This window comes from Mobula hypostoma, chromosome 5 (assembly GCF_963921235.1).
Source record: "Mobula hypostoma chromosome 5, sMobHyp1.1, whole genome shotgun sequence".
NCBI classification, from domain to species: Eukaryota; Metazoa; Chordata; class Chondrichthyes; order Myliobatiformes; family Myliobatidae; genus Mobula; species Mobula hypostoma.
In genome coordinates, this window is record NC_086101.1 from 73,029,611 (window position 1) to 73,055,445 (window position 25,835).

General features: G+C 44.5%; 1 protein-coding gene across 3 annotated transcripts in view; it reads left to right on the forward strand.

Annotated features, from left to right (window-relative positions):
* Nucleotides 1-206: 206 nt before the first annotated feature.
* Nucleotides 207-25,835, forward strand: part of epb41l5 (erythrocyte membrane protein band 4.1 like 5) — a 207,315-nt gene continuing 181,686 nt past the window's right edge. For 2 of the 3 annotated variants that reach the window (XM_063048540.1, XM_063048541.1), the window contains exon 1: nt 208-1,427. In XM_063048540.1, coding sequence (XP_062904610.1) covers nt 1,248-1,427 — 180 coding nt within the window. In that variant the 5' untranslated portion in view covers nt 208-1,247. Of the gene's footprint in view, nt 1,428-25,835 lie in introns of all 3 variants that reach the window. The other variant, XM_063048542.1, reaches the window with a different exon arrangement.

Sequence of the window (25,835 nt, forward strand, 5' to 3'; positions counted from 1 at the left end):
TCATTCCCAATATCCTTTGTTCCTGCCAGATTTACAAACTCACTCTCCACTCCACGTTGACAAATACAGTACTGTGCAAAAATCTTAGGTACTATATATATACACATAGCTTTTACACAGTACTGTAGATTTAAGGTGAGAGGTGGAAAGTTTAAGGAAGATGTGGAGTGTAGATTTTTTACGCAGAGAATCGTAGGTGTCTGGAATGGCAGCGGGGAGAAAGGTGAAAGTAGGGTTTAAGAGGCACATGAACATGCAGGCAAAGAAGGGATACCAATTGGATCATGTTTGACATAGATCTGGAGGGTCGAATAGTATATCCTGTGCTGTTCCTGTGTATGTTTTAATGACTAAACAATCTGGTCATGATTGGTTAAGTGATACAGTATCATGAGATCTTTTAACAGTATTTAGGGAGAAGTTACCTCTAGTCAAATGACAATATCACACTCCCTCGGTACAGTCCAATACCAACATACATATTTGTGTTTAAATTTCTATAATGATTCTTCAACCCAGAGGATAAAGCCTGAATTTGCAAACGTCAGTATATAAAGCTAAATATTTATGAAAAGCTAAGGGGGAGGAATCTAATTATACTTTACATGCAAATATTAACTTTCAAATAGATAACGATCGCCGCTCCATTACAACAGGCAAAGTTAATTGGCAAGTATTAATTTTGCCAGATTGAAAGACCTGAGATGTGTCCTCAGAGAGTAAAAGCAGCGTTTATCATCGCTATGGCCTGTCTGTTGACATCAATTCGTGAACACTCAACCTTGTCGAATTTCAAGAGGTCTCTCAAGCGCGAAATCGATTATTAACGACGGGCCCGAGAGACTTGTGCAGAAAGAGCAGTCGTTGCAACGCGAGTCAGGCGTGTACTTGGGACACGCGTTACACACTGTCCCGGTGGGTGATCGCTTACACTCGGGGCCCGGGGAACCGGAGCCGGTTTACATCGTGCTGCTGAAGCTCGCATCCCTAAATCCAGCAGGTTGGAAGTGTCTGACGCCATTTCCTGGGCTGTATTCACGCATGCCCAAGAACGCAGAGGGGATTTGGATAATTTCTTGCGGGACTCGCTCCTCTGTTTGCCTGCGAGCTGCGATTTCACGCCGGCTGGTGTAATTGATCAGCTCGCCTTTCCTTACATTGTATCAGCTCCGTTGTTAGCTTTCGATTAGCTTCCTTCCCTTCTGCCCGCCTCTCCCTCCAAGCGATCGCAGAGGGAGGCGGCGGCGATGTTGGGCTTCTTGCGGCGGACACTCGGGCGCCGCACGGTGCGCCGATACACCGAGCGGGAGAAGCAGAGAGAGGCGCAGAGATCCGGGATTCACATCCCGGCGGCTGGCGACAGCAAGTCCATAATAACCTGCAGGGTCTCCTTACTGGACGGCAGCGATGTCAGCGTGGACTTACCGGTAGGAAAAAGTGCTTTTGTTTTTTTTTCCAACCAGTGCGTTCAACTTCATTTCTACCTCCGTCACGCCAGTCTCGGTCGCGGTGTGGGTCTTCTCGATGTTAGTACGAGGCTGGTTTCTGCTTTGCAAAGAGGGTGAGGTGCTGGGAAAGAAACGTGCTTAAATCTGGAGGCAAAAAGTATGTTTAAAATCTAACTACCCAGAGCAAGGTCGGTGGAACACTTTCATTACATGTGTGAACATAAAGACAATAATTGCTATGGATGTTTGTGCGGCTTCCCGACGAACTTGTGCAGGCGCTGTTCACACTCGGTAATTAATTTCTCCAGCTTGTTCATTTTCTTTCGAAGGTCAGACTTTGTGACCCAGACTGGTGTAATCAGCGCGAAGTCACTTTTTAAAAACTCTCATCCCGGTGTAGTGAGCAAGCTTGACGCCTTTGCATTTGAAACAAATGCAGGAGTGCGTTTTGCACGGAACATGGAACAATACAAGACAATACAGGCCCCTCAGCTCACGTTGTGCTGACCCTTCAACCTGCTGTAAAATCGGTCTAACACTTCCCTCCCATTTAGCACTCCGCTTTTCTATCATCCACTCGCCTATCTCAGTTACTTCAATGTCCCTCATGTAACTGCCTCTACCACTACGCACCCACCAGTCTTTGTGGGGGGCGGGACTACCGCTGACATTCCCCCTATAATTTCCTCCCATCATCTTAAAATTCTCACAGCTCGCATTAGCCGCGGGAATATCCGCACTCTTTATGCCTTGTACTCCTCTATTAGCTCACATCTCATCCCCCTCTCCAACGGGAAAAGCCCTAGCCGGCTCAACCTATCCCTCTCCGATGCAGGCAGCATCTTGATGAATCTCCTCTGCACCCCCTCTGCGTCCAATGACACCACCAGTTCTAAAAATAGTACTCCCAAGTGTGGTCTAGCGGAGTTTTGTGAATCTCCAATTTGTCAAACGATTAGCTGTCTATCAGTCCAGCCATATCAACGTGACTGCATGGTATAGGGGGTTTATGGAGCATTCATTACAAGGACTAACCAGTGAATATTGAAAAGGTAATGTAAATATTGCATTATCCAGAGTATCTGCAAGGAAACTTTGAACGGGTTCAGTTGGAAACGTATCCTTGTGCATCCCTCTAAAATGAAAAGAAGACTTCCATCCCTGTGATGTGGGGCTTAATCTCAGAACATTGTGCACGTTGCAACCAGTTATGGAAGTGACCGCACCAAACAAACAGTTTGGAGGGCAAAAGATGCGTACAAAAGATGTTAACCTACCCACAGCACGTCTTTGGAATAGCTGGGGGCACCCACTCATTCTCATGAAGAGTCTCGGCCCATAACATCACTGTTTGTTCCCCTCTGTACATGCTGCCTGACCTGGGTTCCTCCTGCACTTTGTGTATTGCCGGTGTCATCTTGTAATGTGGGCTGCAAGGATAAATATTGACCCGGGCACAGTGGTGAGCTCTCCCGCCCTTCGTACTGCTCTACGGGGTCTTCTATGATCGGCTTTGGTTTTCCTCACTCACAGAACAAAGTAGGCGTTTCTGTTGTAACACACACACACACACACACACACACACACACACACACACAATACTGCAGGGATTCAGCAGGTCGGGCAACAGCCATGGAAATGAATAGTCAACATTTTGAGCTGAGACCCTTCTTCTGGACGGGAAAGAAAGGGAGAGGGTGCCAGAATAAAAAGGTGCGGGGAGGGGAAGGAGGGTGATAGGTGAAGCCAGGTGTGCGGGCAAGGTAAAGGGCTGGAGAGGGTGGAATCTGATTGGAGAGGAGGGTGGACTATAGGAAGGAGGAGGGGACCCAGGGGACAGTGGTAGGCAGGGGAGAAGAGCTAAGAGGCCAGAGCAGGGAATAGAAGAAGGAAAAGGAAAGGGGAGGAAAAAAAAATACTGGAAGGACAAATGGATGTTCATGCCATCAGGTTGTGGCTACCCAGACAGTTTATGAGGTAAACACGAGAAAATCTGCAGATGCTGGAAATTCAAGCAACACATACAAAATGCTGGTGGAACGCAGCAGGCCAGACAGCATCCATAGGAAGAAAAACAGTTGACGTTTCCAGCCGAGACCCTTTGTCAGGACTAACTGAAAGAACAGATAGTAAGAGATTTGAAAGGGGGAGGGGGAGATCCGAAATGATAGGGGAAGACAGGAGGGGGAGGGATGGAGCCAAGAGCTGGACAGGTGATTGGCAAAAGGGATACAAGGCTGGAGAAGGGAGAGGATCATGGGATGGGAAGTCTAGGGAGAAAGAAAGGGGGAGGGGAGCCCAGAGGAAGATGGAGAGCAGGCATGGAGTTATAGTGAGAGGGACAGAGAGAGAAAAAAAAGGAAAATAAATAAATAAGGGATGGGGTAAGAATGGGAGGAGGGGCATTAACGGAAGTTAGAGAAGTCAGTGTTCATGCCATCAGGTTGGAGGCTACCCAGACGGAATATAAGGTGTTGTTCCTCCAACCAGAGTGTGGCTTTATCTTGACAGTAGAGGAGGCCATGGATAGACTTATCGGAATGGGATGTGGAATTAAAATGTGTGGCCACTGGGAGATCCTGCTTTCTCTGGCAGACAGAGCGTAGGTGTTCAGCGAAACGGTCTCTCAGCACGTGTGGGGTCTCGCAGAAGGCCACACCGGAAGCACTGGAGTGAGTCCTGAGTCGGCTGGGGTGATATACTGCGTCCGATGCTCCCGGTGTGGCTTCTATATATTGGTGAGACCTGACGCAGACTGGGAGACCGGCTGCATTGGAACTCGGGGGCATTCGCTCAGAAATCTGGTGCTGATGCCACTATGCCACCAGCCGGCCAAATTGGCAAAATGGAGCGTATCATTGGTTTGCACCCTGCCTTGTAGTTTCTTTGCCTTGAGGCTTGTGCTCACTTCCCAGAGTCTTCTCAGAGACAGCAAAGATCTGGATCACTCAATAGATTTCCAAACTGTAAATCGCAGGTTCTAACGGTTCCCGAAAAACAGGAACCTGGTCTGGCTGCATTCAGGATTGTTTTTGAAGCCTAGCCTGTCAGAAGGTTGTGGATTGAAGCCTGACTGCAGGGTTGGAGCACACAGCATCCAGACTAAAGAAAGCGAGTAGAGAATATTTGCAAGGATGTTGCCAGGACTTGAGGTCCTGAGTTATGGGAAAGGTTGAATTGGTTAGGTCTTAACTCCCTGGAGTGTAGGAGAATGAGGGGAGATTTGATAGAGGTATACAAAAATTATGGGGGGTATAGCTAGGGTAAGTGTTGGTTGTCCGTCGATTTTGACAATTAAAGTGGAAAAGCCATTGCACTGGGTCAATTCCAGCCCTTTTCCAATGATACAAGTGATCGTCACAACTAGAGAACTCCTTGGTTGCAGTGGATGGGTGTGATGTCTTCTGTGCCTAGCCATGGCTTTCACTGCAGAACCACCTTTCTGGGCATTGGATCTCCCTGGTGATCTTCTCCTATCTCACTGGAGTTGAGGCAGACTGGCTACCCTCATCTGGATTAGCCTGCCTGTTGAAGTGGAATACCGGGGTGTGGCTGCTGGGATAGGGTAAATGCAAACAGGCTTTTTCTCACTGACGACAACTAGAGGTCATGGGTTAAAGGTGAAAGGTGAAATGTTTAAGTGGAATATAAGGGGAAATTTCACTCGGGGTGGTGAGAGTGTGGAACAGGTTGCCAGTGCAAGTGGTGGACGTGGATTCGATTTCATTGTTTAAGAGAAATTTGGACAAACACATGATGGTAGGGGTATGGAGGGCTATGACCCGGGTACAGGTCAATAGGAGGGCAGATTAATAGTTTGTCATGGACTAGATGGGCTGAAGGGCCTGTTTCTGTGCTGTTGTGTTCTATAACTATAATTACTCAGCTGCTTGAGATACTGGATGAAGTAAACCGAGGTTTTATCTCTTGCTTCAGCTCAGTGTAAAACAAACTAATCCCATGGCAATGTTTGAAGGGGAATTACACGATCAATATTCAGCCTTCAATCAGCATCACTGAAACTGGCAGGTTTCACCTATTACCTAGTGCTTCTTTCTTCCCTCCCTCGCCTTTTAGATCTACTCCTCAGCTTTTTTTCCTCCAGTCCCGCCGAAGGGTTGCGGCCCGAAACATCGACTGTACTCTTTTCCTAGATGCTGCATGGCCTGTTGGGTTCCTCCAGCATTTTGTGTGTGTTGCTCGAATTTCTAGCAAATGCAGATTTTCTCTTGTTTGTAACTGGATACTTATCTCAGTTATTGCAATTGTTGACTTTTGGCTGGGTTCATCTCTGCTGTTGGGTCATAATGACTTGTTTGTACCGTGGTAAACGGGACTCTACATCAAGGGTCAACTTCGTTCATTACTGCATTTACCTGGAGTAGGAATTTGCTGTGGTGTGTTGGCATGACATGCAATAAAAATCGACAACATTGAATAATGGTAAAGAATAATGGATTGTATACAAAATAAAGTTACAGGTTAAAGTTCGGATATGGAATAAACTGTGCATAGATACCAGCTTGCATTTACAATGTAAACAGCATTATAACTCTGATCTGACTCCACAACCTATGGAGTCGCTTTCAAGGGCTCTACAGCTCATGTTCTCAGTACAGATGTCCCCCGCTTTTCGAACGTTTGCTTTACGGAACCTCACTGTTACGAAAGACCTACATTAGTTCCCTGTTTTCGCTAACAGAAGGTGTTTTCACTGTTATGAAGAAAAAGCAGCGCGCGAAAAAATCAGCGCGTGATAAAAGGCAGCGCGCGCCCTGAGCAGCCGCTCTGCCCCGGATTCGGAACGGCATTGCTTAAACACGTGCCTGTGAGCAGCTATTTGCAAGATGAGTTCTGAGGTATTGGAAAAACCTAAAAGAACTCGTAAGGGTGTTGCACTTAGCGTAAAACTAGACATAATTAAGCATTTCGATCGTGGTGAATGAAGTAAGGACAAAGTGAGTTTGGCTTGTGGAAGTTGACGAAGATGATGTTGAAGAGGTTTTGGCATCCTGTGACCAAGAACTGATAGGTGAAGAGTTGATGCAATTAGAAGAGGAAAGGATAACAATCGAAACCGAATGCAGTAGCGAACTGAATGTGAAGCAACTGTGTGAGATTTTGGCTGCAATGATAAAGTGCGACTTTAATTTTGAAAAGGTACGTCGGTTTAGGGGATATTTGCAGGATGGTTTGACTGCTTACAAAGAACTGTATGATAGAAAAATGCGCGAGGCTCAGCAGTCAGGCAAGCCTTCCGCATCAGCCACAGCAGACGATAACCTTGACCTTCGACATCAAGGCAGGCAGTAATAGGAGAAGATGAGCTGCTTGTCCTAATGGAAACAGACGACGAGATGACACCCCAGTGGCCCACCACCCCAACCCCCAGGCCACAGACAGATACCGATTCGCAGAGAATGCAGCGGTAGCTGGGAGGCACCCAGCACAGCTTTAAGAAAAAAGCTGAAATAAACATGCTAATTAATTAGGTACCCCCCCGACACGTAATTGTTGGCACTCAAGAAGCTCTTGGACACATGAAAAGAAGGGTATGGACATTGTGTAGGAGTAAGAAATTAATTTACTGGGCATTTGATTACAATTTGAATTAGATTGATTCAAGATTATGTGCCAAAGGGCCTGTTCCTGTGCTGTAGTGTTCTGTGTTCTACTTTTCAAAGACCTGTGACACCTTATATTAACTGAAATACGCTCCTTTAGGGAAACTGGTATGCTGAGTTATTACTGTTCCATGTACAGTGATGACTCTGTTTTCCATGTCATCCATACAGATACACAGTGCACTGATGGAGTACAAGGGAAAACAGTAATAGAATGTAGAATACAGAGATCCACAGCCTTTACTACTGCCAAGATGAGGCCACACTCGGGTTGGAGGAGCAATGCCTCATATTCCGTCTGGGTAGCCTCCAGCCTGATGGCATGTACATCGATTTATTTTAACTTCTGGTAATTTCCCCCCCATGCCCCTTCTTTATTTTTCCATTCCCCATTCTGGCTCCCTCCTACTCCTTTTCTCTTCACCTGCCCATCACCTCCCTCTGGTGCCCCTCCTTCCCTTTCTTCCATGACTTCTCCTGTCAGATTCCTCCTTTTACCACTTCCATCTATCACCTTCCAGCTTCTTACTTCATCCCCCTTTCCTTCCCCACCACCTGGCTTCACCAATCGTCTGCCATCTTGTACCCCGTTCCCTCCACTCGCCTTTTTATTCTGTCTTCTTCCTCTGTCCTTTCCAGTCCTGAAGAAGGGCCTCGGCCCGAAACATCGACTGTTTATTCCTCTTCGTAGATGCTGCCTGACCTGCTGAGTTCCTCCGGCATTGTGTGTGTTACTATAGATTAAAGTTTTACGATTACAGAGAACACTGCAGGCAAACACAAGGTGCATGGCCATAATGAGGTAAACTGTCAGCGCAAGAGTCCACCTTATTGCACTAGGAGCTATTTGGTAGTATTTTACTGTGGAATAGAAGCTCTTCTTGAGCCTAGTGGTAGGTACTTTCAGTCGTTTGTATCACCTGCCTGATTGAGTTGGGGGGAGGTGTGGGTGAAGAAAAGAGATGATATCGGGGGTAGGTGGGTCTTTGATTATCTTTACTTTTTCCCAATGCAGAGAGAAGTGTGGGCAGTCAATGGAGAGGAGGCTGAACTGTGTCCACAACTCTGCAGTTGCTTGTCACGGGCAGGGCATTTGCCATGCCAAGCTGTGATGCATCTGGATTAAACTAGATAGGCAAATCGTTAGTTGCTCCACAGTTATTTCTATTAATAAGAATTTCATCCGTGGTGGTATCATACTCATAGGTCTATGGTTGATCTTTTTTCATATAACAAGAGTATTTTCTCAGTATCATGGGCCAGCCTTCATTATTGGGTGATTTGGTTGTGTAGCCCCTTTGGATGGTGCTTGGCAATACTCCAGTCCGTTTCTCAAGCTTCCTGAAGAAGGCACTGTCTCTGGCTTTTCAGACGAGAAGAATAACATCAGCATAGTGACAACACCTCTCAAATTCTGACCTCCACCGGTTGGTATGGCAACTGATCTATACATGACCACAAGGACAGCAGACATCCCAGAAACCAGCGTCCCCTCCGTGAACTCTGTCGATACATCTCACTGCCTTGGTAAAACAGCCGGCGTAATCAAACACCCCTCTTACCCTTGTCATTCGCTCTTTTCCTTTCTTCCATTGGACAGATGATTACAGAAGTCCAAACCACAAACCACCAGGGTCAAGGACAGCTTCTATCCTGCTGTTATAAAGAGTAAGAATGGATATTGGACCACTGAAAAATGATGCTGGAGAGTTATTATTGGGGAACAAGACTACTGAATGGTTCCCTAGTATAAAATGTGGGCCCTTGACCTCTGCATCTACCTGTTAAGGCCTTGCAACTTTCTGTCTGTCTGCTCTACACTCCTACAATTGTAAAACTTTATTCTGTATCTGTTATTTTGTTCTCCCTTGTTACTATATGGGCGTCATGCTAGCGTGGCATATCACTACAGAGCGGGGTGTCAGAGTTTGAAGTTCAGTCACAGCATCTTCTGCATGTCCTTCCTGTGGAATGTGTGGGTCTGTTCATGGTGCTGCAGTTTCCTCCCACAGACCAAAGATGTACCAAGTAGGTTCATTGGTCACTGTAAATTGTCCTGTGATTAGGTTAGGGTTAAATCGCGGTTGCTGGGTAGTGTGCCTCAAAGGGCTTATTCTGCGCTCTATCTCTAAATAAAAATAAATGCTATCTTAATCCACAATTGTAATGAAGTTATTACAATGGATGGCAGGCAAAACAAAATTTTTTACTGTACTTCAGTATAGGTGACAATAAATCAACTTACCTTGCGAAATGAATGTACAGGGAAGTCTGTGTCTCCTTACTCCTTAAGCATTCAGCAGACATCCCACCTCTCCTGGAAGTTCCGGGAGTCTCCCGCATATCGATAGTGGCTCCTTGACACCTGGAAATTATATACAATATTCCGGAAATAGATATTTTTGAGAGGGAGAGCGAGCATCCTGATTGGTCTCTCTTTGTGCTAAGAGTGGTCCCCAACCACCGGGCGGCGAGGAAACAGTATGATTTGGTGATTTGAAACGATATGAGTCAGCTGCACCTTTCCTCATTCCCTGTCATGCACTTTTGAATTTTAACGCACGCAAGGTCATCAGTGACCCAAGATGTGCAAAAGACTGGGTCCGTGACCCATTTGTGAATGTCCCTGGTGAATCTTCCATGTCAGCGCGGGAAAAAGATCAACTCCTCGAGCTTGCAAATGACGGTGGGCTGAAAAGTATGTTTGACATAACATCTCTGCTGGCATTCTGGATCAAAGTCAAGGCTGAATATCCTGAGATAGTCACGAAAGCACTGAAGACGTTGCTTCCATTTCCAACATATTTCTGCGAAGCGGAGTTTTCTACAATAAATGCAACGAAAACTGAATTGCAGAATAGACTGGACATAAGGAACCCCCTTCGAGTATCACTGTCTCCCATCACCCCTCGATAGGACCGTCTTGTCGCAGGAAAACAAGCCCAGGGCTCCCACTGATTTAGTGATATTGGTGTGTTGCAATGATTTTATATGTTCATATGAGGAAAATATGCACTGTGTGTTTAACATCCAAACGTTACTTAAAATGTTATGATGCTATTGACTTATAAGTGACTTATAATTCAGTGGTCCCCAACCTCCGGGCCACGAAGAATACAGCGGTGGCCAGAATGCACCCAGCACATCTTTAAGAAAAAAGCCGAAGTAAACAAGCTAATTAATTAGGTGCCGCCCGACACGGAAATGTCGGCCCAGATCAGAAGCGGACCGATTGCGTCATTTCCCCCCGCCCCGGGGTCTGCAAGAATATTGTCAATATTAAACCGGTGCGCGATGCAAAAAAGGTTGGGGACCCCTGATTTAAACTAGTTGACTAGCTGCCAAGGAGCTACGCTATTGATGTCCTACGTGATGAGGCCAAATTCCCTGTAGACTTGCTTAAAGTTGCAATAGAATAAACATGATAATATAATATAATGTAAGTACATATTTTAATGTCACATTTGCTGCATATACCCAACTTGGTTTGCAGATTAGACAAAATCACTGAACGAAGTATTACATACACCTTTGGAGGTCAACTGGGGTGGGGAGGGGAGGATATTGGGTTGCGGGGGGCAGGGGTGCTACCTCCCTGAAATGAATTTTTGCAGGGTGGGATGTCTGCATACAGTTCTATTTAAATTAATAGAAATGCATTTGTTTGTGTTGTGTCTTTATTTAGTTGGTTGTTGCTGGACCTCCATCAAAATGTAAGGTAGTCAGACTGTGCAAAATGTACAAATGTAAATAAGTCCCTTAGCAACAGCATGAATATTCGATTACTGCAGGAGGATCATTGTATGGTGTGCTGCTGGGCATGTCTGCCTCCACTGAAACTTTAGGGGATGAAATGTTTTAATGACACATCCTATTACATATTTCAAAGGATGTTTCCTAACCCTGGGAAGTTGAGTGCTGAGACAAGAATATGTGGAAACATTCTTGCAGTGGGTAACTGGTGGTATCATATTTATTTAAGACGTAAATCATTACATTTCGGATGTTCTGGCTGTGAATCTTTGCTTTTGACAATCGTAAAGCACGCCTGCTTCAGGGACCCTGTGCAGCTCTGCAAGTCTGCGCACGTGCAGTTCGTCAATGCATGTCAGCTTTTTGGGCAGGATATCTTGTTTCCACAGTAGCGCCACAAGATGCTGGAGGAACTCTGTGGGGGTCAGGCAGCATCCGTGGAAAGAAATGAGCAGTTGATGTTTCGGGCCAGAAGAGGGGCCTCAGCTGAGAGGTCCATAGTTGCTCCTGACCCACTGAGATCCTCCAGCCTCATGAATTTCTCCAGATCCAGCACCTGCGGTTTGCTGTGACTCCAATCCGATGGGTTTCACTCCTATTTGTAGAATCAGAATCAGGTTCAATGTCACTGGCATATGTCATAAAATTTGATGTTTAGCGGCTGTAGTATATTGTAATACGTAATGATAAGTAAGTATAAATTACAATAAGTACATAAAAGACAATTAATGCAAAGGAGAAGGAAAAATACTGGGGTAGTGTTCATGCATTTACTGTCCATTCAGAAATCTAGTGGAGGAGAAGAAGCCATTCCTGAAATATTGAGTACGTGTCTCAAGGCTCCTTTACCACCTCCTTTATGGTAGCAATGAGAAGTGGGCATACTTTATACTTTATTGTCGCCAAACAGTTGATACTAGAACATACAATGATCACAGTGATATTTGATTCTGCGCTTCCCGCTCCCTGGATTACAAATATTAAAAATATTAAAATAGTAAAATTAGTAAATATTAAAAATTTAAATTATAAATCATAAATAGAAAATAGAAAAATGGAAAGTAAGGTAGTGCAAAAAAAAACCGAGCAGCAGGTCCGGATATGTGGAGGGTACGACCCAGATCCGGGTCAGGATCCGTTCAGCAGTCTTATCACAGTGGGAAAGAAGCTGTTCCCAAATCTGGCCATCCAAGTCTTCAAGCTCCTGAGTCTTCTCCCGGAGGGAAGAGGGACAAAAAGTCTATTGGCTGGGTGGGTTGTGTCCTTGATTATCCTGGCAGCACTGCTCCGACAGCGTGCGGTGTAAAGTGAGTCCAAGGATGGAAGACTGGTTTGTATGATATGCTGCGCCGTGTTCACGATCTTCTGCAGCTTCTTTCAGTCTTAGACAGGACAACTTCTATACCAGGTTGTGATGCACCCTAGAAGAATGCTTTCTACGGTGCATCTATAAAAATCAGAGAGGGTTTTAGGGGACAGGCCAAATTTCTTTAGTTTTCTCAGGAAGTAAAGAAGCTGGTGGGCCTTCTTGGCAGTGAACTCTGCTTGGTTGGACCAAGTCAGGTCATTTGTGATATTGACCTCGAGGACCTTAAAGCTTTTGACCTGTTCCACTTGTGCTCCACCGATGTAAATTGGGTCGTGTGGTCCGCTACTCCTTCTGAAGTCAACAACCAATTCCTTCGTCTTGCTGACCTTGAGGGATAGGTTATTGTCTTCACACTATGCCACCAGGTTCTCAATTTCCTGTCTGTACTCAAACTCATCATTACCCGAGATACGGTCTGGGTGACAGGAGTCCTTAATGATGGATGCCACCTACCTTCTTGGGGCATTGCGTTTTGAAGGTGCCATGGATACTGGGGAGGCTAGTGACCATGATGGAGCTGGGAGAGTTTACACCTTTCTGCAGATATTCCCAATCCTGTGCAGTGGCCCCTCCATACCAGAGAGAGTTGCAACCATGTGACATCTTTAGAAATTTGCAAGAGTCCGGTGACAGACGAAGTCTCCTCGATCTCTTAATGAAATATAGCCGCTGTCGTGCCTTCTTAGTAATTGCAGCAGTATGTTGGGCCCAGGACAGATCCTCGAGATGTTGACACCCAGGAACTTGAAACTGTTCGCTCTTTCCACTTCAGACCCCTTGTTGAGGACTGGTGTCAGTTCTCTCGACTTCCTCTTCCGGAAGGCCACTTTCTGGGTTCTGAGGTGGTTTCTGAGGCCGAGGCGGGAGTTTTTCTACAGAGGAAGGCAGGAACTGCTCAATAATGGGGAGTGGGTGGGTGGTTTGTGAGGTCGTCCACACCCTCTTTTAACGAACTGAACTGCAGTAGTGCAGATGAACAATTTTGACGGAGAACATTGACTGTCCATTTCCCTCCACAGATGCTGCCTAACCTCCTGTGTTCCTGCAGCATGTTGTTGATGCTCCAGATTCCAGCATCTACATCTCTTGTGTCTTCAACTTACAACTGTATGTGTTTGACCAAAATAATGCTACTTCTCAACCGGATAGACACAAAATGCTGGAGGAACTCAGCAGGCCAGGCAGCATCTATGGAAAGGAGTACAGTCGACGTTTTGATCCTACTGAGTTCCTTCAGCAATTTCTGTTTGTTGCTTGGATTTACAGTATCTGCAGATTTTTTCTTGGATATTCTCAACTGGATAGAATGTTTAGCGTGAAGGTTTCTGGAAGAAAACAAGGAAGCCCTTTTTCAATTAATAACAAGTCATAGAAGCCATCTACCACTAAAGGCTGATTTATACTTGTGCGTCAAATCGACGCCGTAGGTACGGTGTAGCCGGGAACCCTACACATACACAGAGCCTACGCGGATCCCTACGCTATAGCCTGACGTGCACCTCTCCCAGAATGTAACTACACGTCACGGCAACGCAGACCCCAACAACTGTGATTGGTCCGCTTGGTAGCATTGCATTTCCTCCTACGCTGCAATAGCTTCCCATTGGGCGACTGAAGGGCAGGGAAGGAACTCTGGCTGCAATGCTTTCCATAAAGCTTTACAGACCTCCGAAATTATGGAGGACACATTTCACTCTTGCGAAAAAAGACGCTCGCTTTAAACTTGTTTACGCCGAGAAAGACTACCATGACCATGAAGCCTTGCACGGGCAGGTGTGTGCGCATGCGTGACGTGCAAAGATGTGACGTGCACATGCATGTATGTGCCCGAATTGCAGGGTGACACAGACACACCAATGCACAAGTATAAATGCTCACAACGGCGTAGCCCACTTGCGTAGGCTACAGTGTAAACTGGTGCGCACAAGTATAAATCAGCCTTGAGGAGTGGCACAGTGGCGTAGCGGATAGCACAATCAAATGATGGTGCCGGCTGTATGATCAGGGTTCGATTCCTGCTGCTGTCTGTGAAGAGTTTGCACGTTCTCCCTGTGGGTTTCCTCTGGGAGCTCTGGTTTCTTACATTCCAAAGATGTATGGTTAGGATTAGTGAGCTGTGGGCGTGCTGCGATGGTGCCAGAAGCATGGTGACACTTGCTGGCTGCCCAGCACAAACCTTGCTGATTTGATTTGACGCAAATGACACATTTCACTGGATGTTTCGGCATATGGGACAAATAAAACTGATCTGGCTAACCTAAGTTGGACTTGGTGACTGTTACATAAACCCTACCAAAATTCAGTGGTGTTCTATTCCATATAGAGTATACTACAGACACAGAGTATTGCTGTACTGTCTTCCATTAGATGACCATGAATCAATACCCACTCTACCTGTTAGTGTTAGTTTCTTGATGTTCTGGCCAGGGTTCGCTCAATTTAGAGCAAGTCATCTCATTTGTCGTTTGGAGGATTACTGCTGTGCGAAGTTTGACCACCATTGTAACAGTTTAAAGTAATGTCGTTGATGGTGTCACTAATGTGAATGACCCAGGGATTTAACAAGTTGCAGTATGGAATACTGCTTCCTTTTGCGCCCAGTCAATGTGGGCAAACTGAATTGACTAGCTTGCTGTGTTTTAGGGAAAGGTGACATTCTGCACCAATGTGTTATTCTTCTGTTTGGTGATGCACTGCCTGTTAAATGGCGCTTCTGTGTTAATGTTGAGTGTTAGACAGGGGGTATAAAACAATACAGCGCAGTAAAGGCTCTTCGACCTGCGATGTTGTGCTGACCTTTTAACTTCAAGATCAAGCTAACCTTTCCCTTCCACATAACCCTCCATGTTCCTACCATCCATGTGCCTATCTGAGAGTGTCTTAAATGTCCCTAATGTGTCTGTCTCCACCACCACACCCGACAGCGCATTCCATGCACCCACCACTCTCTGTGTAAAAGGGACCCGACCTCTAACATCCCCACTATACTTTCCTGCAGTCACATTAAAATTATGCCCCCAGCGCAGACTTCTTCGGCTACCTTGCTGCCTCTCTGGAGCACTTGGAAGTAATGACACCTACGTTAGCTTATGTTGGTTAGACTAGTTGTAGACAAGTCCACCTTCAATATCATAATTCATAGCAAACTCTTCACCAAACTCCTAGATCTGGAGCTCAAAACCTCCCTTTGCAACTGGATCCTTGACGTTTTGACTTTCAGACCACAGTCAGTAAAGAAAGGCAGCAACAGCTTTACCTTGGATCTGGTACCCCACAAGGTTGAGTTGCCAATTTCCCCTCTTCTAATTCCAACTGTATGGCCAGATTCTACTCTATCTCCATCCCCACGTTTGCAGATACCGCTGCTGTGGGCCGTACGTCAAATAATAATGAGCTGAAGTGCAGGAAGGAGACAGAGGGCCGAGTAACATGGTGTCAGGCCAGCAACCTGTCCATTAATGTCCGCAAAACACAAGAGTAGCCATTGACTTCAGGAAGGGAGCTGTGCCCACAATCGTGTTTATTTCATTAGTGTTGAGGCTGAGAGCTTCATGCTCCTAGGTTTGAACATCACCAAAAGCCGGTCTTGGTGCAGCCACGTTGGTGCTATGGCCGAGGAAGCTCACCAGTACCTTGGCTTCCGCAGGAGACTGAAGAGAATTTTCATATCCCCTTTGATCTGTCAGTTTTTACCAGTGCGTCATAGAAAGATTTCCATCTGGATGCATCTTGGCTTGGGATTGCATCGGAAAGTAACCAGCATTATTAAAGGCCCCGCTGACTGGACGTTCTTTCTTCTCCCCCTGCCATTGGGCAGAAGATGTAAAAGCTTAACAGCGGGTACCACCAGATTCAAATGCAGATTGCATGCTGCTGTTATAAGACTATTGAATGGTTCCATAGTGCGATAAGATAGACTCCTGCCTTCACTACCTTGTTATAGCCTTGCCACTTAATGTCTACCTGCATGCACGTTCTTTGTAGCTGTATTACCTCAAAGTTAAAAGTAAATTTATTATTGAGGTAGACATATGAGATTTATTTCCTTGCAATCACAGTAAAAGCAAGAAACACAATAGAATCTATGAAAGACCACACCCAACAACCAATGTGCAAGGGACAGCAAACTCTAAGTATGAGAAGAATAAATAAACAAATAATTAATAAACAATAAATATCAGAAACATGAGATGAAGAATTGTTGAAAGTGAGTCCTTTGGTGGTGAATGGATTTGTATGGGCAGTTTTACACTGTACTTCAGTACATGTGACAATAATAAACCAATTTTATGAGCTTTGGTGTGCAGTGTTGCATGTTGAGAGGGAGACAAACTTGCCTGATGAGCAATTCCCTGTGTGCTTGATGCCGAGACCCTGAACTGCTTCTGTGAGTGTTGAAGAGTGAGTGCCTGTGAAGCTGGACTTGTCTCAAGTTGAGAGCAGTCAGTAGTTTTCATAATGATACAATCTGCAGTTTGTCTGTGTGGTTTTCTGTATTCTGTTTTGTATGGTTGTGTATTTCAACCTAATATTAAATCTGTAGGGTAAAGCAATTTGCAGAGAGTAGCTAATCAGCAAAGTGCATTAAGGTCACAGACTGAAATATACTGTAAGTGTTTACTAAGGAGAAGGACCTGGGTGATGGTGAGATCAGGCAGGGGTATATTGATATTCTAGGTCATGTCAATATTAATGAGAGGGTGTTGTGTGTCATGTAAAAGCTTAAAGTGAATAAGTCCCTAGAACCTGATGAAATCTATCCCAGGATGCCGAGGGAGGCATGAAGGAGCTTGCTAGGGAACTTTGACAGAGATCTTGTTTCTCTTTAGCCACAGGCAAGGTACAGGAGACTGTAGAAATAAAGATTAAAGAAGAGCTTTATTTGCCTCGCATACATCGAAACATATGGCAGAATGCGTTGTTTGTGTCAAATCAAATCAGTGAGGAATGTGATGGGGTTGGCCCACAAGTGTCACCACACATAGCATAGCACACCCGCAATTTACTGGCCCTAACCTTTTTCCTTGGAACCTGTGAGGAAGCCAGAACACCCAGAACAAACCCACGTACAAACACCTTACAGACAGCAACAGGAATCAAACTCCAATCTTACAGCTGGGATCACCACACCACTGTGTTGCCTGAGTAGCCAATGTTGTTCCTTTAGTTTAAGAATGGCAACAAGGAAAATCCAGGAAATGACAGGCCAGTGAATCGTGGATCAGTGCTGCGGAAATTATTGGAGATGATTCATGGGGACAGAATTTATTGTATTGGTGAAAATCATGGACGGTCAGTATAGCTTTGTGTAGGTGAGGTCTTGTCTCTCAAAACAGTTTTATTTAGTAATTGACAAAAATGAATAAGAGTATGGTGGTGGAAGTTCACCACCTGGTCTTTAAAGCATTTGTAGGGTTCCTGATGGTAGACTGGTCCAGAAGATTAAGAACCAAAATTGGCCTGGTGGTTGAAAATGGAGGTTTGGGGAAAAGGTGTTTTTTTGACTGGAAAAATTAATGATTGGTGATGTGCTGCAATTGTAATCTCGACAAATGAGGTAATGCATTTAAGGAAGTCAAATCCAAGAGCAAAATAGACAGCAGGTAGTGCAACCCTTAATGCACAGGGGGATCTTGGGGTTAAAGTTCATAGCTTACTGAAAGTTGTACATGAGGCGGCAGGGTAGTAAAACAGGCACGCTTGTCTTCCTTAGTCGGGACATTGAATATTAAAGTTGGGAAGCCACATTGTTGCTGTGTAATACTTTGCTTGGGCCTCATTTGGAATATTGTGTACAGTTATGGTCACCATACTATAAGGAAGGATGCTGAAGTTTGGAGAGGGCGCAGAAGACGGTCATCAGGTTTGTAATGAGGCCATAATACATAGGAGCAGAATTAGGCCATTTGGCCCGTCGAGTTTTCTCCACCATTCCATCGTGGTTGATTTGTTATCCCTCTCAACCCTATTTTGCTGCCTTCTCCCCATAACCTTTAATGCATCGGCTAATCAAGAACCTATCAACCTCACTTTAAATACAGTATACCTAATGATTTGGCCTCCACAGCCACCTGTGACAATGAATTCCATAGATTGACCACCCTCTGGCTCAATAAATTCCTCCCCAGCTCTGCTGTAAATGGACGTCCCTCTATTCCCCCCCCACCCCCCATTCAGTGAATACAGGCCCAGAGCCATGAAATGCTCTTCACGTTAACCCTTTCATTCCAGGAATTATTCTCATGCACCTCCTCTTCACCCTCTCCAGCGCCAGCACATCTTTTCAAAAAGGAACCCAAAACTGCTCACAATACTCCGTGCAGTCTGACCAATACCTTATAAATCCTCAGCATTACGTCCTTGCTTTGATATTCTAGTTCTCTTGAAATGAATGCTAAAATTGCATTTGTCTTCCTTACCACCAACTCAACCTGTCTAAATCTGCTCCGAAATCTTATGGTTTTAGGATCCAGAGGGCATGGTTTTAAGGGGAGAGAGTTGCAAGGCAGTTTTTTTTTACCACACAGGAGTAGATGCCTGGAATGCATTGCCGGGGAAGTGGTAGAAGCATATGTGATAGCAACGATTGCGGCATTAAACAGGCAGGGGCTGAAATGTGCAGAGATCTATACATTTAATGGCAGGGCCCTTATCAGTATTGATGTACAGCAAGATCTTGAGATCCAAGTCTAAAGCTCCCTGAAAGTGGATGGGGAGGTAGAGAAGGCAAACGGCATGTTTACCAGGAAGTTATGCTGCAGCTTTATAAAACTCTGGTTGGGCTGCATCAGGAGGTTTGACTCATTATAGGAAGGATATGGAGGCTTTTAGAGAGGGCGCAGAAGCGGTTTACTGGGATGTTGTCTGCTTTAGGGAGCTTGAGCTGTGAGGGGAGGTTGGACAAACTTGGTTTGTCGTCTCTGGAGTGATGGAGGCTGTGGAGAGATCTGATAGAAGTTTGTAAGATTATGAGAGGCAGAGATAGAGTAGACAGACGGTATCGTTTGCCCAGGGGTAGAAATGTCTGATATCAGAAGGCATGTATGTAAGGTGAAGCGGGGGTGGTGGGTTGAGTTCAAAGGAAATGTGCGGGGCAGATGTTTTATACAGAGTGGTAAATGCCTGGGATACACTGGGGTGGTAGTTGAGACAAACACGATGAGAGGCTTGTAACTCTTGGATGGGCTATGAATGTGCAGAGAATGGAGGGATATGGGCATTGTATAGGCAGGAAGGATTGGTTAATTTGGTCCAGAGGTGGTGGGCTCTCAGGCCTGTTCTGTACTATACAAATCTGTGTTCTATAGTGATCCGGTCTTTAGAGAGCTTGAAAGTTGGAAAGTGAAGGGAAAGTTCCTTTGAATTGGTGGCAGGTTTTTTAACTTTGGAAAACTGGGGTGGCAAAATGCTAGTGTGACGCACAATATGTGGAAGCCTCAGTTGTCTGCCCTCAGTTCTACTAGATATTATTCAGTAGAAGTACCCTTAACGTCAACATTCAACAACTGCAGAGTGAACTCTTACAGGTTACTGCTTTGCAATATCCGCATTTTCTCCTGATGTGATGTTCTGATGGGTGCTTTGGCTAACGGTGGAAATATGCTCATAGACTGTTGCGTTCTGACACTGTGACCACACTCTGCTGAATATAAATGTTTACAGGGTTATTAATCTGTCTGAATGCAGGCTGTTAACCATCCATTTAATTCTCCTATCCGGTGTTGGGGAAGAATGTGGGGTTGATTTTGCAACTCCCTGGGCAATAAAAAGTACCCAGTGAAGTTGATAAAACACATTTTCAGCAAAGCGAGGAGAAACCTTTAGATCTAAATTATAATGTCACCAAGGTACTTCTGATGGTGCAAGGATTCAAATATGTTGTGGCATCTTCATGCAGAATTGACATGGTAGTTGTTTTTTATTCTCTATGGGAGCCTAGAATTTCCTTTTTAATGGTGTGTTTATTGGGCTTCAATTCTGCCCTGTGGTGCTGTGTTTCCCCACACAGCTTTGTAATTAATAAAATATGATACTTGATGCCGTAAAGCAGTGCAAAACCTCATCAACGAATCTGAACTCTTCTCTGGGTCATTGCTTTGATTCTGTCCCATCTGAACATTTATTGTTGAAGAGAAACATTGTTGAAGTCCCAAGTGTAAGCTCAAGTCTCGATCCATCAAAAGTTGTTTCTCTTGGACACTGGACATAGTTCCTGAGCCCCCAGCATGTGTACATGATCAGTGATTGAATATTGGGGCATGAGAGGGGGCATTTCATCCTGTGTGTAAAGGGACTCCATAACATCTTCAATTTTCTTCCCTGCTTTTTAAAATTGCTTTATTTTTATTGTATTCTGCCTCCTTCCGAAGTTTGACACTGGCCAGCTGTGGAATTTTTAAATCACAATCCTTGCCTTTGTAGATCAAAAATTTCAATTGATAATCCAGATATCAAGTAAATCTAGTGAGGGTTTCTGTGTCTGACACACCCTCAGGCAGTGTGTTCCAGTCTTCCCCTGCTTGGACATTTTCATCTGAACTTTCTGATGCTTATGTCAGTTATCCATAAAACCAAATACAGGGTTTTGGGCTGAAACATTGACAATCCCTTGCTCCCTCAGCTTGAACTGCTCAGTTCTTCCAGCAGACTGTTCCTCTGCAGGCTGTTGTGTACCTGATATAAAATTTTCCTCCCATAGACCACAATCTCTTTGAAAGAAAGTGGTCCTTATTGTTTGCCCTTAATGAGCTGCTCACCACTTTGTATACCTTGAACACGCAGATCATTGGAAATATTTAAAAAGGAAATGGATGAATGCTTGAAAGATCATGGAATTGAGGGTGCTGGGGATCAGGCAACGAACAGGATCTGAGGGCATGCAGATCAGCCATATTGAATGGCAGGGCAGGCTTGAAGGTACTGGTGATCTACTCCTGCTTCCTGTTTCCTTGTTTTCCATTCAGTAAGTTCTGTTCTGAAGAGAACAATCCCAGCCTAGTCACAAATGTCATTCTCCAACCCTGACAACATTTTCATCAATTTTCCCTGCACTATTTCTAGTGCTATCATAAAGAGGAGTGAAGTAGGTGTTGCCTATTTAATATTTCAATGATACTGTTAATATATTGTTGTTTACATAGTTAATTATGGGTTATATGTAAAAGTACGTGAACGTCAAATGTCATCATGCCACCGCCTTAGGGTGTGTGCCTCACTAAAATAAAAATGAAGAGTACACGTTTGGCCCGGTCTCCCTGTGCTTTTCTTTTGATTAATTTTGTGATTTGGAGTTACAAAACAGTGGAAAGCATCATTGAGCCGGTCTGTTCTGTTGCTCTATGACACATTGTATGTTTGTTTACCAGTTTGAACAAGTCATAGCCTGCTACACACTGGGGCTGCATTCGATAATGTAAGCTTCTCTTCCGCACAGCAACACACAGCCTGAAGTCCCACACCACCAGGTTCAAAATTGGCTACTTCCTTTCAACCATTCAGATGTTGAACCAACTGGCAAAACTGTAATTGCTACAGTTATTAACACCTGACCACTTCACATTAAAATTGACTTTTTTCATTTTAATTGTGGTATTTCTGGTAAAAAAAATGTTTAATTTATGTTTAACTTATTTTTCTTGGAACTGTTGCTAGAATGATGTTATATCCCTTGATAATGCTGCAAATAAGTTTTATTGCACCTGTGAATAAATATGCACAAGAGTAACGTGCACAAAATGCTAGAAGAACTCAGTAGATTAGGCAGCATCTATAGAGGAATAAAAAGTTGATATATACATAGACATGTTTATATGACAGTAAGTTCAACTTTGACTTTTGAGAATCCCTCTCAGCAGGTTATGACGTTTAATGCATGAATCAAGTATCACCAAAGCTAATTGCCACAGTAGTAATGTTACCCTGGAGATGGGAAAGAAGACTTCTGCAGTAGGAATATCAAATCTGTCTGCTTGGGGAAAACCCAAATAAACACAGAAACTTTGTTGAAACAGCTAGTGAGATTTCTCCAGATGACTTGGGATGTGACTGTGTTGATTGGATAAATGTGGTCTCACTGCATGAACCTCAGCTGAGTTACATTGTGTAGTGGTTTGGTTTTATTAGAGAAAATGTCTTTGATGCTTCAGTGGATTTGGCCAGTTTCCAATTCCCTCCCTTAACAACTAGTTTGGTGTATTGTGAGCCGTTTTTGGCCCTTTATCTTAAAAAAAAGGATGGAGAAGGTCCAAAGCAGGTTTATGAGAATGATCCCAGAAATTAAAGGGTTAATGTTGGCTGAGTATTTGGCTCTGGCCTGTAATCACTGGAGTTGAGAATGAAGGGGGGGGGGGGATCTCATTGAAACTTATTGAATATTGAAAGGCCTTGATAGAGTGGATGGAGAGAGGATGTTTCCTATAGTGGGCGAGTCTAGGACCAGAGGGCACAGCCTCAGAATAGAAGAACATCCCTCTAGAATAGAGATGAGGAACTTCTTTGGCTAGAGGGTGATGAATCTCTGAATTGATTGCCACAGATGGCTGTGTGGTTTTTAAAGCAGAAAGTGGTTGTTGGTTGGTAAAGAAGTGAAGGGTTATTGGAAGAAGATGGGAGAATGGGTTTCAACGAGTTGAATGCCCTAATTTTGCTACTGTATCTTATGCCCAGTAATTCTGTGGGTTATCATACTGTTAGTCAAGATCTAATTTATCAATTAGAACTTTTTTTGGATTGTGTGCAAACCTTGGAATTTCTTAGCTGGCGATTTAACCATTGCTATGAGAATTTTTTTCTCCCATGCTAAAACCTATCTTGCAGGAGAGATTGTAGTATGTCATGTTGAACTCAAAAGTGAGCTTGAAGCTTTGGATGTGAGCATTAACATGGGGCACTGAGAGGAAGCATAATATTGGTATGGCAGTGAAAAGCTTGTCTGCAATCTTGTTTGCACAGATTAAATCACTACACCATGCATTGAGCTTGAAAAAGGCAAAGCAATAAGAATGCTGAATAAAGTGTAAAAACTACCGACAGAGTGCAGTGCAGTGCAGGTAAATGATAATATGCAAGATCATGGAGAGGTAGATTATGAGGTCAAGAATCCATCTTATTGAACAAGAGGTCTGTTTAAGAGGCTGATGATTATATACAGAAGCTGTCCTCGAGCCTAGTGGTACGTGCTTTCAGGCTTTTGCATGTTCTGCCTGGTGAGAGGGGGCGAAGGGAGAGTGTCCGGGGTGGGTGAGGTCTTTGATTGTGCTGCATGCTTTTCTGAGACAGCAAGAAGTGTAGACAGTCCATAGAGGGGAGGCTGGTTCCTGTGATGTACTGGCTGGTATGATGAATGCAGTTTGCTATAATGGTCAGATCCTTGGCCTGTTATATATGCTGGCTGCTTGAATATCACACGACAAACTGAACCCTTTCCTTGCTAGCATTGCTTTCCCTGCAGCAGCTGACTTAAAGTCCAAGGTAAATTTATTATCAGAGTACATATATGTCACCATATACAACCCTGATATTCTTGCAGTCATGCTTGCCCTTGAGAAGGAGTAAGGTGAATTAAGATGTTATAGAAAGATTGGCCACTACTTTATGGGGAAAGTTGGTGCTTTAAGGTAATTCATGAGGCAAAGTCATCAGCAATACTGTGGATCTGATGCCATTGGAGCCAGAGGACAGAGGGCTAGAGCACAGTACCCTTTGCTGCTGTGGCCTTCCTCCTCCTCTGCCATTGTGACGTGTCATCATCTTCCATCAACTTCACCAGTGAGGTCGTGGTTGGATCGATCTTTGTCTGGAACCTCCTGCATGACCTTACCACCATGGGTGACCTTCCAGGAGCTAAGCTCCAGGCACCATCACTCTTGGCATTTCAGGAACACACCAGCCTCTCCACTATCAATCCTTCGACAAGGGGGGAAATTAATAAGCTGCAATTGATGGACGTAAACACAAATTCGGCAGATGCTGGTCTTGAACAACACACGCAAAATGCTGGAGGAATTCAGCAAGTCAGGCAGCATCTACGGAAGGAAATAAGCAATTGACCTTTTGGGCTGAAACCCTTCTTTATGATGGACATAATATTTTTACAGCAATAGTCACGGTAAGTGACAAAGCAGAAAGCGAAGGTGTTGGAAATCTGAACTAACATAATTCTGTAAATTCTCAGGAGAGTCTGCGGTATTTGTGGAGAGAGAACCGGTCTTCACGTTTCAAATCAGTGCCATTTCAGGTCTGGTGGAAAAAGATCATATGCATGGAATGCGAACTGTTTCTCTCTGCAGAAGCAGTCTGGCTGAGTTTGCTCCCGTGTGACCAATCAGCCTACTAACCCATACATTTTTGGAATGTGGGAGGAAACTGAAGCACCCAGAGTAAACCAACATGATCATGGGGAGAACGTACAAACACCTTACAGACAGTAGTGGGAATCGAAGCTGGGTCGCTGGCACTGTAATTGTGTTATACTAACCACTACGCATGCTACTGTGCCGTCCCACATCTGCTCAATGGTTTAACGTAAGCATTTGATTAGTGCTGTATGCTGCTCGTCAGCTGACCATATGGATGAACTGGCAATCTTCCAGCATTGTGGGCTGAAGCAAGTTTGCAGATTAAAATACAGTCGGCCTTCCGTATCCACAGGTTCCGCATCCGCGGATTCAACCAACCACGGATTGAAAATACTGTACAAGTATCCCCCGCTATCCAAGAGTAGAGCATTCCTATGAATCCTTTCGTAAGCCGAACCCAAAAAAAACCTACTGAATCATACCAAATAACACATAAAACCTAAAATAGTAAAAGCAGGAATGATGTGCTACTAGCAGAACCAATAGTAACATCGGCAGCTTTCAAGATCCTTTCTCTCTGCGTGTAAATAGTATGAATGGTGGACACAGGCAAGTTCAACGCACGCACAATGTCTTTATTTTGTTCACCATGATCGAAGCGCTTAATTACGTCCAGTTTTACGCTAAGCGTAACACTCTTACGAGCTCTCTTGGGCTTTTCTGATACCTTAGGATACACCTTGCTAACGGACGCACAAAATAAATCGAGATAAAGCACTCTCGCTGCTTGGGGTGCGCGCTGCCTCTATAACGGCTCACTGCAAAACAAACGCTGAACGCTATTTTCGCTTTTCGTAACACCCTTACGAGCTCTCTTAGGCTTTTATATAAGGGACTTGAGCACCCGCCAATTTTCGTATCCGCAGGGGGTCCCGGAACCAATACCCCGCGGATACGGAGGGCCGATAGTACTGCTGCTCCACAAAGTGCAGCCCGTGGGATCTTTGACTCCTTGAACTGTCTTCGTTCCTGTGGTATGTTTACAAAAGCAGTCTCTGTATTTCATTAATTTTAATGGGGGCCAAGTGAGGTAAGCTCCACTTGAGTGAGCTGCAGATGTGTGAACTATCCAACCATCTCCTCTTAGCAGTTTGTTTAGAGTTTCACCTTAGTCACAGGAAGTGATTACCAGGCAAGCAGAGGAAAAACGTTTAGATTAGATTAGATTAGATTCAACTTTATTGTCATTGTGCCGAGTACAGATACAAAGCCAATGAAATGCATTTAGCATCTGACCAGAAATGCAAAGAATAGTGTTATTTGCAAAATAACTGCGAATAAAAAA